Below are 15,873 nucleotides of genomic sequence, written 5' to 3' on the forward strand. Positions count from 1 at the left end.
TCCAGCATGTCGAAAATTTCATGTTTTGTGCTCGAAATGTCTCGACATTGATGAACATAATCCTCAATTAAAAAATAACTATAGGTCGGAAAGAATTATCCAGACACCAAAAGAAAGGAGACATTCTCCCCGTTAATTTGATATATAGTATATTTCGCACCTAGAGCAGAAAATGATATTTTTCCGGCTTGAAATCAGTTTTTAAAACGGAAAGATTGAGAGCCGGAAAAACATTTTTGCCCATGGTGCGAACGCTATTTTTTACCACACAGAAAAATAAACAATATATATATATATATATATATATATATATATATATATATATCAGAATAGTTGTTTACTAAGCGTTTCCGAAAGCAGAAGTGGAAGGTAATAGCTCTAGCAAATCTGAGGTAATCTGAATATCAGGAAATTGTCCAAGTATTTTTTATTCTGATTTGTCTAAATAACCTAAAAGATGATGTTCAATTATGTGGGAGATTGAGTTTATACTTTTTTATTCTTTCAAATGACAATAAGATGATATTATTATAAATGTTTCAATTATTGAATAATGAACACAAATAATGAAAAGTTTCTTGATCAGCTGTTTTTTTATCACTTTTCTTAGTTCCATGTTAGCGGCTGGAAAGGGTACTCTTTCCGGCCTAGGCCGGAAAGTAACCTGTTCTGACGTCAGATGAGAATGTCATCGTCTGCAAACAATGTCTTTCAGATCTACGTAGGGACTGGAAAACAGTTGCTTTCTGTGCAGTGTGGCAAAATAGTTATTTGTGCAACTAGTGCGCAAAGTGACAGTTTGCTGCACCGAAAGAAACGTTTACGCCCGAGCCGTAGGCGAGGGCGGAATGGTTTCTTGAGTGCAGCAGAGGAACTTTGCGCACGTATTTCACATTAAGTTTTTCCTACAGTTACCATTGAATATGAAAAGTGGGTAATTATGGGTAAAATTGCCTGAAATGCATCAAATGTTTTTCTGTGTAATTTTATTATTGATAAAAACCTTAATCCTAAAATCCTAAAGTCCTCGTTGTCCTTGGTTATAATATATAATGAATAATAATTAGCGCGTTGTGCTTGGTTGCACCTCTGCTCACTATAGCAGCCACAGCAGTCACTGTTACCAACTTCATTTTGATTTTGCTGCACTGTTGCTCCATATAACCTACTAAGTATTTTGCGTTGCCATGTTGCAAATCTGGAGTGCAGAAAAATTTTTCTCGCACTAGAGCGGAAAAGTGATTCTTTGCGTTCTGTAATCAGTGCAGCAATGGCCACTTTTCATCGTAACTGTAGGAAAAAATTATTACACATTACGACGCCTCATGATTCTGAGAGAGAAGTGATATTCAAAAGAAAAATAAATCTTTGCAATGTTTCCAATTTTATCATATAAGTTCAATTTCCTTTTAATCCTCCAACCCTGGAACTTTTTTAGCACTACTGGGATATCGGGAATGATATTATACATCCAATTCTGATGTTGAATTAATTGGGAATTAGAGAAAGTGGCAATCTCACACGAATTGGCAACCTTGTAATTTCTTCGGATGGAGGGACAAGTCTCAACTTATTTTTACACAGACTGTAAGACTATAATAATGTGATTCTTTGATTTCAGACTCAAATGGTGCTGCTCATCGTACTGATAGCATCACAGATCGACTTCGTGGTGGGGAGTATTATGGGGCCGAAGACTCTCACAGAAATGTCCAAAGGATTTGTTGGGTATGACTGTAAGTACCTTTTACACCAGGTTCTATTACCTCCCTGTCTGTAAAGCTGCGTACACATATTCGTGCTTCCAACCCGCACCGAGCACGCTCCTCCCTCGTACCGCCCTCGTACCTCCCTCGTACCACCATCGAACCACAGTCGCACCGCCCACGCACCCATCATGAACGTTACGGAAGATGTTAGATCTTCTCGCGTTCCCCGGTCGAACCACTGTTGCTCGCCGGTCGATCATCAATCGCTCTGCTGGAGTGACGTTCGGTTGCGGAGCAGAGCGACAGTCTGTACGCACCTTTATACAGAGTTATCATAAAAGAATGGTGCGGTTTCGAACATGGTTTAAAGAAATACCAAATTACTTACAGTTGATGTTGTTTATTCATCTAATTTGTCGTCTCAGGCAGTTTTTTACATAATTGTTAAATTTGAATATGGGCGCCTTTAGTCGTTCGACAAAATATCCAAACGATAATCAATTTCTCTCCAAACATTCGCTAACATTTCATTGGTTATGGTTGTCATTGCTTCATTAATCCTGTTTTTAAGTGGTTCAGGTAGATTTTTTCTTGTAAATTTACATCAAAAACATTGTTTATTCACAAGAAATCGCGAACTGAACCACTTTAAAACAGGATTAAAGAACCAATGACAACCATAATCGAAGAAATGTTATCGAATGTCAAGAGAGAAATTTATTATCGTTTGGACATTTGTCGAGCAACTAAGGGCGCACTTATTGAAAGAAAGTTAATGATGTTCAATTATGTGGGAGATTGAGTTTATACTTTTTTATTCTTTCAAATGACTATAAGATGATATTATTATAAATGTTTCAATTATTGAATAATGAACACAAATAATGAAAAGTTTCTTGATCAGCTGTTTTTTGATCACTTTTCTTAGTTCCATGTTAGCGGCTGGAAAGGGTACTCTTTCCGGCCTAGGCCCATTCTTTTATGATAGCCCTGTACATAATGAAAGAATGAACTGGCTTATACACGTAGGGGATAGGATATTCACGAATGACGCATCATCACGTCTCAACTACTCAACTCATTCACTTGAAATTTTGTTTATAGATTCTTAATTCACCGAGGATGGTTATAGGCTTATTTTAAATTATTCACGATTTCAGTAGGTCAAGATTTCAGTTTAAAAAGTTTTCAATTGGACCCTTGCGAAGCACGGGCTACCTGCTAGTCTATCTATATATATAAAAGCGAAATGGCACTCACTCACTGACTGACTGACTGACTGACTGACTGACTCACTCACTCACTCACTCACTCACTCGCAGAACTAAAAATCTACCGGACCAAAAACGTTTAAATTTGGTAGGTAGGCTATGTTCAGTTGGCCCTTTACAGGCGCACTAAGAAATCTTTTGGCAATATTTTAACTCTAAGGGTTGTTTTTAAGGGTTTAAAGTTCGTCTTTTAGCATGTATATTCTTCTTCTCCCAAACTCTTAATTATAATTGGAATTTCCATATCATATGTTACTATAGAACTATAAACTAGAGAGAGTACCTCTTCGAAACAGTTATTAACTGGTAACTAAATTAATAATTTTGTCAGGTTGGCATTAAGTTGAGTTGACTTTGTTAGGTTGGCACCAAGTTGAAGATTTAAATGCATTTATCGCGGAAAAATTGATTGGGCACTGCTACTTCAATCCTGGGAATATTATATTACTAGCCGTCAGGCTCCCTTCGCTCGCCATATCCGTTTAGCAAGACGTTTAGTCTGGACCCCCTACTGGATTCTCCTAACATATGATAAAAATGCTCAAATGAAAAATGCAGGCGAGCGAAGCGAGCCTGCTGTTCTCATTCCTGAACGATCCAGACGGTGGTCCAGGAAGCGGAGCCCCCTGGCTAGACGGATATGGCGAGCGAAGCGAGCCTGACGGCTAGTAATAATATAATAGAGGAAAGAACTGGCTTATACACGTAGGGGATAGGATATTCACGTATGACGCATCATCAAGTCTCAACTACTCAACTGATTGACTTGAAATTCTGTTTATAGATTCTTAATTTACAGAGGATGGTTATAGGCTTATTTTAAATTATTCACGATTTCAGTAGGTCAAGATTTCAGTTTATCAAGTTTTCAATTAGACCCTTGCGAAGCATGGGTTACCTTGCTATAGTGAAATCCACGTTATAATGGCAGGGTTTGATTAGCAATGGTATTGCTATCCTTGTCTATCAATCAACAAAGAGGATAGCGCTATCTCTTTCTCGCTTTGCTCTGTTGCCAGATCGTCTTCTAACAATTTAGAATTATTAATAAATTAACAAAATATTTCATCTTAGTTATGAAAATTCATTATGAAAAATATTATTCCTTGATATTGTAATTTATCTAATATTTTTGTAATTGATGTTGTAGTTTTAGTTTTTTGGGAAATAAACATTTTATTTATTTATTTATTTATTCATTGTTCACTAATTCTATATTGTTGAAAGACAATCTGGCAAGAGAGCAAAATTGCCAGATTGTCTTTCAACAATGTAGAATTAGTGAACAATTGACAAAATATTTCATTTTCATTATGAAAATTCGTTATGAAATTATTGAAAATAGAAAACTCCTTGCTTAATAGAATCATAGAGAAACAATAGCATAAGTAGATATCCCATGGTATAGGGCGTTTATGTCGCAACTTTTACTGTTATCTCAAGCTGATAGTCCACGTAGTTCTTTCCTGTGAAGCTTTATGGCGCTGGTAGTCTCTCATACTGTGCCGTTCATACACTCTAAAAATCGACAATAATCGACAGTAATCGGCTAGAGATAACAGTAAAAGTTGCGACATAAACGCCATATACCATGGGATATCTACTTACCCTATTGCTTCTCTATGATAAATTATAATTGATTATTTTAAACTAGAATGAACAGTTAATGTTACATCAATAAACCTGTATCAGCAACCGTCTATAGGAGACATTGACAAGACAGAGGTTGGCAACGTTGATCTCCTATCTTTCTCCACTGCCATTATAACGTGGACCTCACTATAGTCATTAATTAATTGATTGATATTAATGAGTGGATAATTTTGTGAATTGTTTCAGTGGAGCCTATCAAAACGAATATACAGTGAAGGCCATGCTAAAATGGCAGTATTTGATTAAGGCTCAACTGACACTTGGGCGACTCAGGTGGAGAAGAGACTGGACTCTAGTGGAGAGCATGTGTTTCCAAATGGTGACGTCGCGGAGACTAGAATCGACTGGTCTGAGTGTCACCATTTGGAAACACATGCTCTCCACTAGAGTCCAGTCTCTTCTCCACCTGAGTCGCCTAAGTGTCAGTTGAGCCTAACGTTATGATAATGAAGATAGTTAGTTAATAGTTATTTGTGCAACTAGTGCGCAAAGTGACAGTTTGCTGCACCGAAAGAAACGTTTACGCCCGAGCCGTAGGCGAGGGCGGAATGGTTTCTTGAGTGCAGCAGAGGAACTTTGCGCACGTATTTCACATTAAGTTTTTCCTACAGTTACCATTGAATATGAAAAGTGGGTAATTATGGGCCTGAAATGCATCAAATGTTTTTCTGTGTAATTTTATTATTGATAAAAACCTTAATCCTAAAATCCTAAAGTCCTCGTTGTCCTTGGTTATAATATATAATGAATAATAATTAGCGCGTTGTGCTTGGTTGCACCTCTGCTCACTATAGCAGCCACAGCAGTCACTGTTACCAACTTCATTTTGATTTTGCTGCACTGTTGCTCCATATAACCTACTAAGTATTTTGCGTTGCCATGTTGCAAATCTGGAGTGCAGAAAAATTTTTCCCGCACTAGAGCGGAAAAGTGATTCTTTGCGTTCTGTAATCAGTGCAGCAATGGCCACTTTTCAACGTAACTGTAGGAAATAAATATTGATTGATGAACATTAATTAATTTATGTTTCAGTAGAGGTATTCAAGAAGAATCTGGTGGAGGACTACCGATATTTTGAGGGCGTGGAACACAATTTTTTCTCTGTATTTTCTGTTTTCTTCCCTGCTGTTACCGGAATAGTGGCTGGAGCAAATTTATCTGGAGACCTGAAGGCAAGTTTATTTTCCTTTTCTTCAACTTTTTAACGTTCTTCTTCTTCTTCCTCTTCTTCTACCTCTCATGTTCTTCATTCTCCTATCTTGGTAGAGAGTTAGTGGGGAGGATATTTTTAATATTCTTCCCAAAGAATGGACATTGATATGTCCAAAGCTCCGCCAATTTATGTAGATGCATAACAATATGATTATTATCTATAGTTATTATATTACAAATTGCTTTTTCATATCATACACATTTCAATAGTTATTTTCTTAGTCTATATTATGTAAATTCATCTATAACTTTGCTGTATAGTAAGCTATTGTATATGAGTGTATAAGCCAATATATATTGTAATCTACATAAATAAAGTACTCAATCAATCAATCAATCTTCTACTTTAAAATTTAACCGGCTTTTGCGCAATCGGGTCTATAACAGAATTTGATTTACTAAATTTAGCGTTGTTTGCAACATAACGGTCCTATATCTAATGCTTTCTTTTCTATATTATATAATGATGGAAGGATTACATCTTGATCCAAAATTTATAGTTTTATAACTCATTTTGGACTAAAATTTTATAAAAATTGTACACACAGAATTGTAACCTTATCTTGGACTTTGTCTCCTTAAGAACCTATAAATTTGCAAAAAATAGCTCAAGGACTACCTTATTATTTTATCTGCTGATGTTATTACATCAGTGTCATTTGCATTGTAGATAAATAAATGAATAAGGAACTGGCTTATACACGTAGGAGATAGGAAATTCACGAATGACGCATCATCACGTCTCAACTACTCAACCGATTAACTTGAAATTTTGTATATTTAGATTCTTAATTTATCGAGGATGGTTATAGGTCAATTTCAATTCTACAAGTTTTCTGTTTGTAAATTTCTAAAATGTACCCTTGCGGATCACGGGTTATCTGGTAGTATGTAATATGAAGTGAATAATTGAGCTTTTAGGGCCGGTCTCCGAGCTCGGGATTTAGTTAAGTTCTAGACTTTAAACAGCTGGAGTCAGAAAAATGGCTTTCTGAAACGGGGCGTAGTCTGATTTGTTGAAATGACGAGGTATATCATTCTAAATGAGAGTATATCATAATTTTCAAATTTATTCATTATTATACAGTTTTAAGTGATTAGTGAGTGTTATTTTTCTATTCAATTTGCTTTGTAAACAATCTAAATTGGTACTTTTCTGTTTGGATTAGAAGTTGGATCTGAATTCAAGTGCATGAAACATAACCTACTTTTTGGACTAATTATAGTGTATAAATACGGGGAAGGAAATATGAGAAAAAAATATGACTAATTGCTATACAAATTTTTACTTTCCTTGCTCTATTACCATAGGTAAGGAAAGTATTGCTTTCCAAAAAAAATTAAGGTACCCCAATTTCTGAATTTCTATACGTTTCAAGGTCCCCTGTGTCCAAAAAAGTGGTTTTTGGGTATTGGTCTGTATGTGTGTGCGTGTGCGTGCGTGCGTGTGTGTGTGTGTGTGTGGTGTGTGTGTGTGTGTGGTGTGTGTGTGTGTGTGTGTGTGTGTGGTGTGTGTGTGTGTGTGTGTGTGTGTGGTGTGTGTGTTGTGTGTGTGTGTGCGTGTGCGTGTGCGTGTGCGTGTGCGTGTGTGTGTGTGTGTGGTGTGTGTGTGTGTGGGTGTGTGTGTGTGGTGTGTGTGTGTGTTGTGTGTGTGTGTGTGTGTGTGTGTGTGTGTGTGTGTGTGTGTGTGTGTGTGTGTGTGTGTGTGTGGTGTGTGTGTGTGTGTGTGTGTGTGTGTATGAGTGTATGTGTGTCTGTGCGTCTGTGTACACGATATCTCATCTCCCAATTAATGGAATGACTTGCAATTTGGATCTTAGAAGGTCCTTTCACTATAAGGATCCGACACGAACAATTTCGATCAAATGCAATTCAAGATGGCGGCTAAAATGGCGAAAATGTTGTCAAAAACAGGGTTTTTCGCGATTTTCTCGTAAACGGCTCTAACGATTTTGATCAAATTCATATTAGTCCTTCTCCAAATCATTTTCAAGAATTGTGTTTTATCAATAAATAGATAACGAACGAAGCTCGGTACCCCGATTTTACTATAGTGAGGTCCACGTTATAATGACAGTATTTGATCAACTTTGGTTTTGCTATCCTTGTCTATCATTCGACATAACCGGTGGTACTATCCTTTTCTTGGTCCACAGCGAAGCCAATTATGTTTTTGACAGTGTAGAAATATAATTAACTAGCCGTCAGGCTCGCTTCGCTCGCCATATCCGTCTAGCCAGGGGGGCTCCGCCCCCTGGACCCCCGACTGGATCGTCCAGGAATGAGATCAGCAGGCTCGCTTCGCTCGCCTGCATTTTTCATTTGAGCATTTTTATCATATGTTAGAACAATCCAGTCGGGGGTCCAGACTAAACGTCTGGCTAAACGGATATGGCGAGCGAAGCGAGCCTGACGGCTAGTAATATAATATTCCCAGGATTGAAGTAGCAGTGCCCAATCAATTTTTCCGCGATAAATGCATTTAAATCTTCAACTTGGTGCCAACCTAACAAAGTCAACTCAACTTAATGCCAACCTGACAAAATTATTAATTTAGTTGCCAGTTAACAACTGTTTCAAAGAGGTACTCTATCTAGATTATAGTTCTATAGTAACATATGATATGGAAATTTCATTTATAATTAAGATATTGGGAGAAGAAGAATATACATGCTAAAAGACGAACTTTAAACCCTTAAAAACAACCCTTAGAGTTGAAATATTGCCAAAAAATTTCTTAGTGCGCCTCTAAAGGGCCAACTGAACATACCTACCAAATTTGAACGTTTTTGGTCCGGTAGATTTTTAGTTATGCGAGTGAGTGAGTGAGTGAGTGAGTGCCATTTCGCTTTTATATATATAGATTAATGAAAAGAATCGGCATCGCTATTCTTCTATCTTTATCCACTGCCATTATAACGTGCACCTCACTATATATATAGATGAAGTGAATACTTGAAGAAATGATTTCATTGGTTTGCAGGACCCCAGTAAAGCGATACCTCGAGGTACACTGTTGGCTATCTTGACGACATTCGTCTCCTACCTCAGCTACGCCCTGATGATGGGAGGGTGTGTACTGCGTGACGCATCAGGCAACGTCACGGCACTGAGGGAGGCTCTGGACAGCGGACTCGCTCCGCCCGCCCTATACATGACCATATCACAGACGTGCCTCGGTAACAACTCGGCTGCGTGTCGCTATGGGCTGCACAACGATAATCAGGTAAGTGTAATATTTATACACCTTCTCTTCTCCTTCGTCTCTTCTTCTTCTTCTTCTTCTTCTTCTTCTTCTTCTTCTTCTCCTGCCTCCTTCTTCTTCTTCTTCTTCTTCTTCTCCTGCCTCCTTCTTCTTCTTCTTCTTCTTCTTCTTCTTCTTCTTCTTCTTCTTCTTCTTCTTCTCTTCATCTTCTTCTCCTGCCTCCTTCTTCTTCTTCTTCTTCTTCTTCTTCTTCTTCTTCTCTTCTTCTTCCTTCTTCTCTTCTTCTTCTTCTTCTTCTTCACCTCCCCCACGTCATTCTTTTTATTCTCCTCCTGTGTACTTCTCTGTCGCCACACCAGTCTTCGTTTTCCACCCTTTTACATGCTTTTTTTCTTCTTCTTCTTTTTTTTTTCTTTTACAATTAGATTACTGTTCAATTGGTGTTGGTGGAATACAAATAAATGAATTTTCAATTCCAGGCTCTGTATCTTATAATCCTATACTATTAAACGAGCAACTTCTGTTTATATGTTTAGATGTTTGGTTGTTTATATGTTTGTATTTCACTGGATCTCAAAAACGGCTCTAACGATTCTCACGAAATTCAGAACATAGTAGGTTTATAATATAAAGATTCGATTGCACTAGGTCTCATCCCTGGGAAAACTCGCTGAAGGATTTCAAAAGGATAATTATTATTCATCCTTGGAAAAACATCTGATAATAATTATTTCGTCGTCTGTTGGTGATGGAAGTGAGTAAGCGAGGTCATGTGTGTGGGACTGTGTCAAAATTATGACTCAGCTGTTGAACTTTTGTAATCATTCAATCAGGTACTTAGTACCGGTTGCAAAAAAGCCGGGTTATTTTCAATCATGATTAATTCCAGTAGATCCATCTTTTTGAAATGGTCTTCTGTGATTTGGTTCACGTGAAGTTAATAAGGATTAAAATTTAACCGACTTTTGTGCAAGTGGTCCTTTGTGAGGGAAATTTTTGCATCCCTCTGGGAATTAATCTCAATTTACTGTTATTAGATGGAACATTTCTGTATGAATGTTATAATTTCTTCTTTCGTAATAAATTTTTTATGCTTTTGTACTCCAGAGCAAAGCTCGGTTCCCGATATTCTATATAATATAATATAATATAGTATAATATAATATAATATAATATAATATAATATAATATAAGATAATATAATATAATATAATATAATATAATATAATATAATATAATATAATAAAGGAAAGAAATGGCTTATACACATAGGGGTTGGGAAATTCACGAATGACGCATCATCACGTCTCAACTACTCAACTGATTAACTTGACATTTTGCATATAGTCCCCCAATTTACCGAGGATAGTTGTAGGCCTTATAAAAATTCTTCAAGTTTCGAATAGGTCGAGTTTTCTGTTTGAAAAGTCTCTAGCGGAGTGAGGGTCACCTGCCCGTCAGAACTATAGTGATAGATGAATAAATAAATACACTTTTTGATTATGTGCCTATTTCAAATTCTTCAAGATTTCAGTAAGCCAAGTTTTCAGTTTTTCAAGCGTTTAATTAATCAGTTTTTTCAAGCGGGTCACCTGCTAGTCAGAACTACACTGATAAATAAACTAGCCGTCAGGCTCGCTTCGCTCGCCATATCCGTCTAGCCAGGGGGCTCCGCCCCCCTGGACCCCCGACTGGATCGTCCAAGAATAAGATAAGCAGGCTCACTTCGCTCGCCTGCATTTTTCATTTGAGCATTTTTATCATATGTTAGGACAATCCAGTCGTCAATCTAAACGTCTGGCTAAACGGATATGGCGAGCGAAGTGAGCCTGACGGCTAGTAATATAATATTCCCAGGATTGAAGTAGCAGTGCCCAATCAATTTTTCCGCGATAAATGCATTTAAATCTTCAACTTGGTGCCAACCTAACAAAGTCAACTCAACTTAATGCCAACCTGACAAAATTATTAATTTAGTTGCCAGTTAACAACTGTTTCGAAGAGGTACTCTATCTAGATTATAGTTCTTTTGTAACATATGATATGGAAATTTCAATTATAATTAAAAGATTGGGAGAAGAAGAATATACATGCTAAAAGACGAACTTTAAACCCTTAAAAACAACCCTTAGAGTTAAAATATTGCCAAAAGATTTCTTAGTGTGCGCCTCTAAAGGGCCAACTGAACATACCTACCAAATTTGAACGTTTTTGGTCCGGTAGATTTTTAGTACTGCGAGTGAGTGAGTGAGTGAGTGAGTGAGTCAGTCAGTCAGTCAGTGAGTGAGTGCCATTTCGCTTTTATATATATAGATGAATGAATACATTTTTTGATTACAGGCTATGGAGTTAGTGTCTGTTTGGGGACCCTTAATCTATGGAGGGTGTTTCGCTGCTACCTTATCTTCTGCTATTGCTAGTCTCGTTGGTGCACCCAGAGTCCTACAGGTATGTGATGAATTTATTCATTTCTTTAGTCATCTATTCTTCGATTTATACAGTTTGACAATTTATTATCAAAAAAATTCGCTGCCACTCTATTTTCTGCCATAAAATTAGATTAGATTTAAGAGATAAATATAGTATCTTACGTCACAAGGACGGGAAGGGGCCTTTTGCAGGCGAGAATGATGTTTCTAGTCGAGGCGTCAGCCGAGACTAAAATTTCATTCGAGCACTGCAAAAGACATTCACGTCCAAGTAGCGTACACTATTTTTTGTCATAATAATCTATAAAATAATAATTGAGAAACAGAAAACATCACCTGCTTGTGCTGAAGTTACCACATGCATTCTATAAGCATAACCTAGTTTACAAGTATCAGGAGTTTCTTGATTGTAGTTGACAAAACTTCCACCTGGAGCGCTAAAAGAGGTTTCTTGTACCAGTTCTGCTGTTCCCAATTCAGAACTAGGTAACATACTCGACTGTAAAGAAAACATAAGATTTTATTACAGTATAGTATACTGATTTTATTACAGTATAGTATACTGATTTTATTACAGTATAGTTATGAGAAAATGCTGAAATGTAATGAGATGTTTATTTGTTCTACAATCAGCTGTTTACCGGCTTGATTCCATGCATGTAAAACAGCTGAAATTGGATGACTATGACAAAAATAATACATAGTTGACCGAGCGAAGTGAGGTCTAAGATTCAAGTCGACGGTTTGGCATTTCTCTTAATGTTTAAATGTTTATATGTTGCGCATTTATGGCAAAACATGGAAAAAGATTTTCATGAAATTTGACAGGTGTGTTCTTTTTAAATTGCGCGTTGAGGTATACACAAGGTTTTTGGAAATTTTGCATTTCAAGGATAATATAAAAGGGAAAAGGAGCCTCCTTCATACGCCAAGATTAGAGTAAAAATCAGACTATAGAATTATTCATCATAAATCAGCTGACAAGTGATTACACAGATGTGTGGAGAAGCCAGTCTATTCCTGTATTCCCATAAGGTCCATAGTTTCAATCAGGTACTTGTGGATGAGAATACTGCTTGATGTCTACTGTTCACAGAACTACTAGTAAATGTATTACAAACATCGAAGAAAATAATTGACCAAGCGAAGTGAGGTCTAAGATTCAAGTCGACGGTTTGGCATTTCTCTTTATGTTTATATATTGCGCATTTACGGCGAAACGCGGTAATAGATTTTCATAAAATTTGACAGGTGTATTCCTTTTTTAAATTCGCGTCGACGTATTTACAAGGTTTTTGGAAATTTTGCATTTCAAGGATAATATAAAAGGAAAAGGATCCTCCTTCATACCCCAGTACTAGAGTGAAAATCGGACTATAGAATTATTCATCATAAATAAGCTGTCAAGTGGATTATGAATTGCATGCAAAAACGCATCCAATTCAATATCTCAATCTAACTTGGTGAAAAAACAGCTGTTGTGTGGACTATTAATTGCATGCAGTGAGGCATGCAATTGATAACTTGAAGTAGCATGATATTTTCTCTGCTTTCAACTCGGTAAGCTTTTGATGATAGTAGCATATAGATGTATATATTGTAACATATATGAATGAGAAAACAATATAAAACATGTAGTACCCCTTCTATTTAAAACATTTCAACTACTAGTTTCCACTCACCAGCCCATACAGGTGATTGAGATTGACAATGGTGTAATAAACGAAACCGGTCTTTCTAGATTATGATCTGATAAACGATAAACGATGTGATAAACGAGTTTATCAGATTGACAATGGTGTAATAACCGAAACCGGTCTTTCTAGATTATGATCTGATAAACGATAAACGATGTGATAAACAAGTTTATCAGAGATTGACAATGGTGTAATAACCGAAACCGGTCTTTCTAGATTATGATCTGATAAACGATAAACGATGTGATAAACAAGTTTATCAGAGATTGACAATGGTGTAATAACCGAAACCGGTCTTTCTAGACTACGATCTGATAAACGATAAACAAGCTGATAAACGATCTGATAGACGAGTTTATCAGAGATTGACAATGGTGTAATAACCGAAACCGGTCTTTCTAAGTATGAACAAATCTGTGGTTTTTTGACAATTTCTTAGTCTTTTTCATCCAATATGAATAATTACCACAATATCAACTTCTCAACTACACAGAAACTAATCTCATCTTTCTTTTGCTACAGGCACTGGCGAAGGATAAGCTCTATCCTTTCATCTACTTTTTCTCGAAAGGATATGGAGCTAACAATGATCCAATCAGAGGATACATTCTTGTATTCTGTATAGCCTTTGGTTGTGTACTCATTGGTAAGTCTCACAAATTATTTATTCATTCATTTATTCATTTATCAATCAATAAATAAATACATTTTATTCATTGACTCTCAGAATTATACAATTTCTACGAAGGAGCCACAAGAAGATATGCCATGTTACAGGTTCATGTTGCAAATTTCAAGCCGATTTCTTGTTAGACTAAATTACATTAAATTCTTTTGCTATCGGTCAACGTCAGTGGAATATTCTGTCATATAATTTCTGTCTGTTGAGACCAGGACTGGAAGCAGCTCCAATCACCCTTAAGGCTGTGCAAAGGCTACAAATAAACTTTCTACTCGTGATATTTTTTCAAGTTTTTCGATTTGTATATCATCAAGCTATCAAATTGATAAAGTTTCCTCGGGAAAACATTTTTTTCGATCATTACATTTGAGATATGAGCGCCTGAAGTTTGAATTTTTGGGACAGAACATTTCAAATTCGGTAAGAGATGAGTCCATGAGATTTAGAGGATGGATTCTCCATGGTATTGTTGATCTAGTAAAACAAAAATATCAATTTTTGAAAAAGTTATTCAAATATTACCAAAAATAACTCAACTAAAAGTTATTATTAGTAAATTGAATAACTATCTTAAAAATTGATATTTTCAGAAAATTTTTGTTCTACTAGATCAACAATACCATGAAGAATCCTTCCTCTAAACATCATGGATTTATCTCTTACCGAATTTGAAATGTTCTGTCCCAAAAATTCAAACTTCAGGTGCTCATATCTGAAAAAGTAATGATCGGAAAAAATGTTGTCCTGAGAAAACTTTTTCAGTTTGATAGCTTGATGATATACAAATCGAAAAACTTTGAAAAATATCAGAAGTAGAAAGTTCATTTTTAGCCTTTGCACAGCCTCCCTCCCACAGCCCTCTCCATAGACGTCAAGACGTAAGAATTGGCTTTTATTTGGGTGCTTGGAGTCAGCTGCTTCCAGTCCTGATCTCAACAGACAGCAATAGTACCACAGCTATATCAACTCTACACCAAATTTCCAATTAAAATAAATTCCATTCTATAATTCCATTTTCGAATTTTATTTATTTATTAGTAGACAATAGATACCATGCAGGTAAAAACAACAGGCATTCGCCCAAAACCTAACCTAACCTAACCTAACCTAACCTGAACCTTAATTTGGAATACACTGTCTAGAAGTCATGGAAATGATAACTTAATTCACACACTATTTTGAGTCCAAAAAATGTATGAACTACTACAATAATTTTGAATTTATCAGATTAATGAATTTCAAAATACAAATCAAAACAGAAATCTTTCTCCACAATCACAAAAAATATTAAAAACTCCACTTAAATCCACAAATTATACTCATGTTAAAATACTAAACGTCAAAACGTTTTCTAATTTTAGTCTAATTCTTCTCTGATTTCTAATTTTAAATCTCCTCTTTTCTATCAATTCATAATCTGCCTCTTTCCTTATCCACAACTCATTACCGATAGGATTTGGTAGAAGGTTAGTGGGGAGGATATTTTTAATATTCTTCCCAAAGAATGGACATTGATATGTCCAAAGCTCCGCCAATTTATGTAGATGCATAACAATATGATTATTATCTATAGTTATTATATTACAAATTGCTTTTTCATATCATATACAGTTCAATAGTTATTTTCTTAGTCTATATTATGTAAATTCATCTATAACTTTGCTGTATTGTAATCTATTGTATATAAGTGTATAAGCCAGTATATATTGTAATCTACATAAATAAAGTACTCAATCAATCAATCAATCAATCAATCAATCAACTCACTGAAATTTGGAATCTCCTGCTTGTAACCCACGATAGGTCCCCTTTAATGTGATCCTTTTCCCTATGTACTCTGTGGTCTTGACCGTTAAATTCAAACAAAACACCACTATTACAACTGCAACAACCAGTATACAGTATCAAATTTTGTTGATACTGTATCATATGTGGTGATACTGTATCTTATTGTGTTGACAAAGGTTGGCGTCGCCAACAAAAATTTCCGGAAAATAATGTAAGTTTCTAAGTGT

General features: G+C 36.0%; 1 protein-coding gene across 1 annotated transcript in view; it reads left to right on the top strand.

The window, feature by feature from the left end:
• The window catches only part of LOC111060859 (bumetanide-sensitive sodium-(potassium)-chloride cotransporter), a 74,488-nt gene that overhangs the window by 23,238 nt on the left and 35,377 nt on the right, over nucleotides 1-15,873 (top strand). Inside the window, 5 exon segments of the mRNA XM_039435936.1 lie at nucleotides 1,622-1,736; nucleotides 5,666-5,805; nucleotides 8,829-9,071; nucleotides 11,391-11,498; nucleotides 13,699-13,822. Of these exon segments, the coding sequence (XP_039291870.1) occupies nucleotides 1,622-1,736; nucleotides 5,666-5,805; nucleotides 8,829-9,071; nucleotides 11,391-11,498; nucleotides 13,699-13,822 (730 nt within the window).

This window comes from Nilaparvata lugens, chromosome 9 (genome assembly GCF_014356525.2).
Source record: "Nilaparvata lugens isolate BPH chromosome 9, ASM1435652v1, whole genome shotgun sequence".
NCBI lineage: Eukaryota > Metazoa > Arthropoda > Insecta > Hemiptera > Delphacidae > Nilaparvata > Nilaparvata lugens.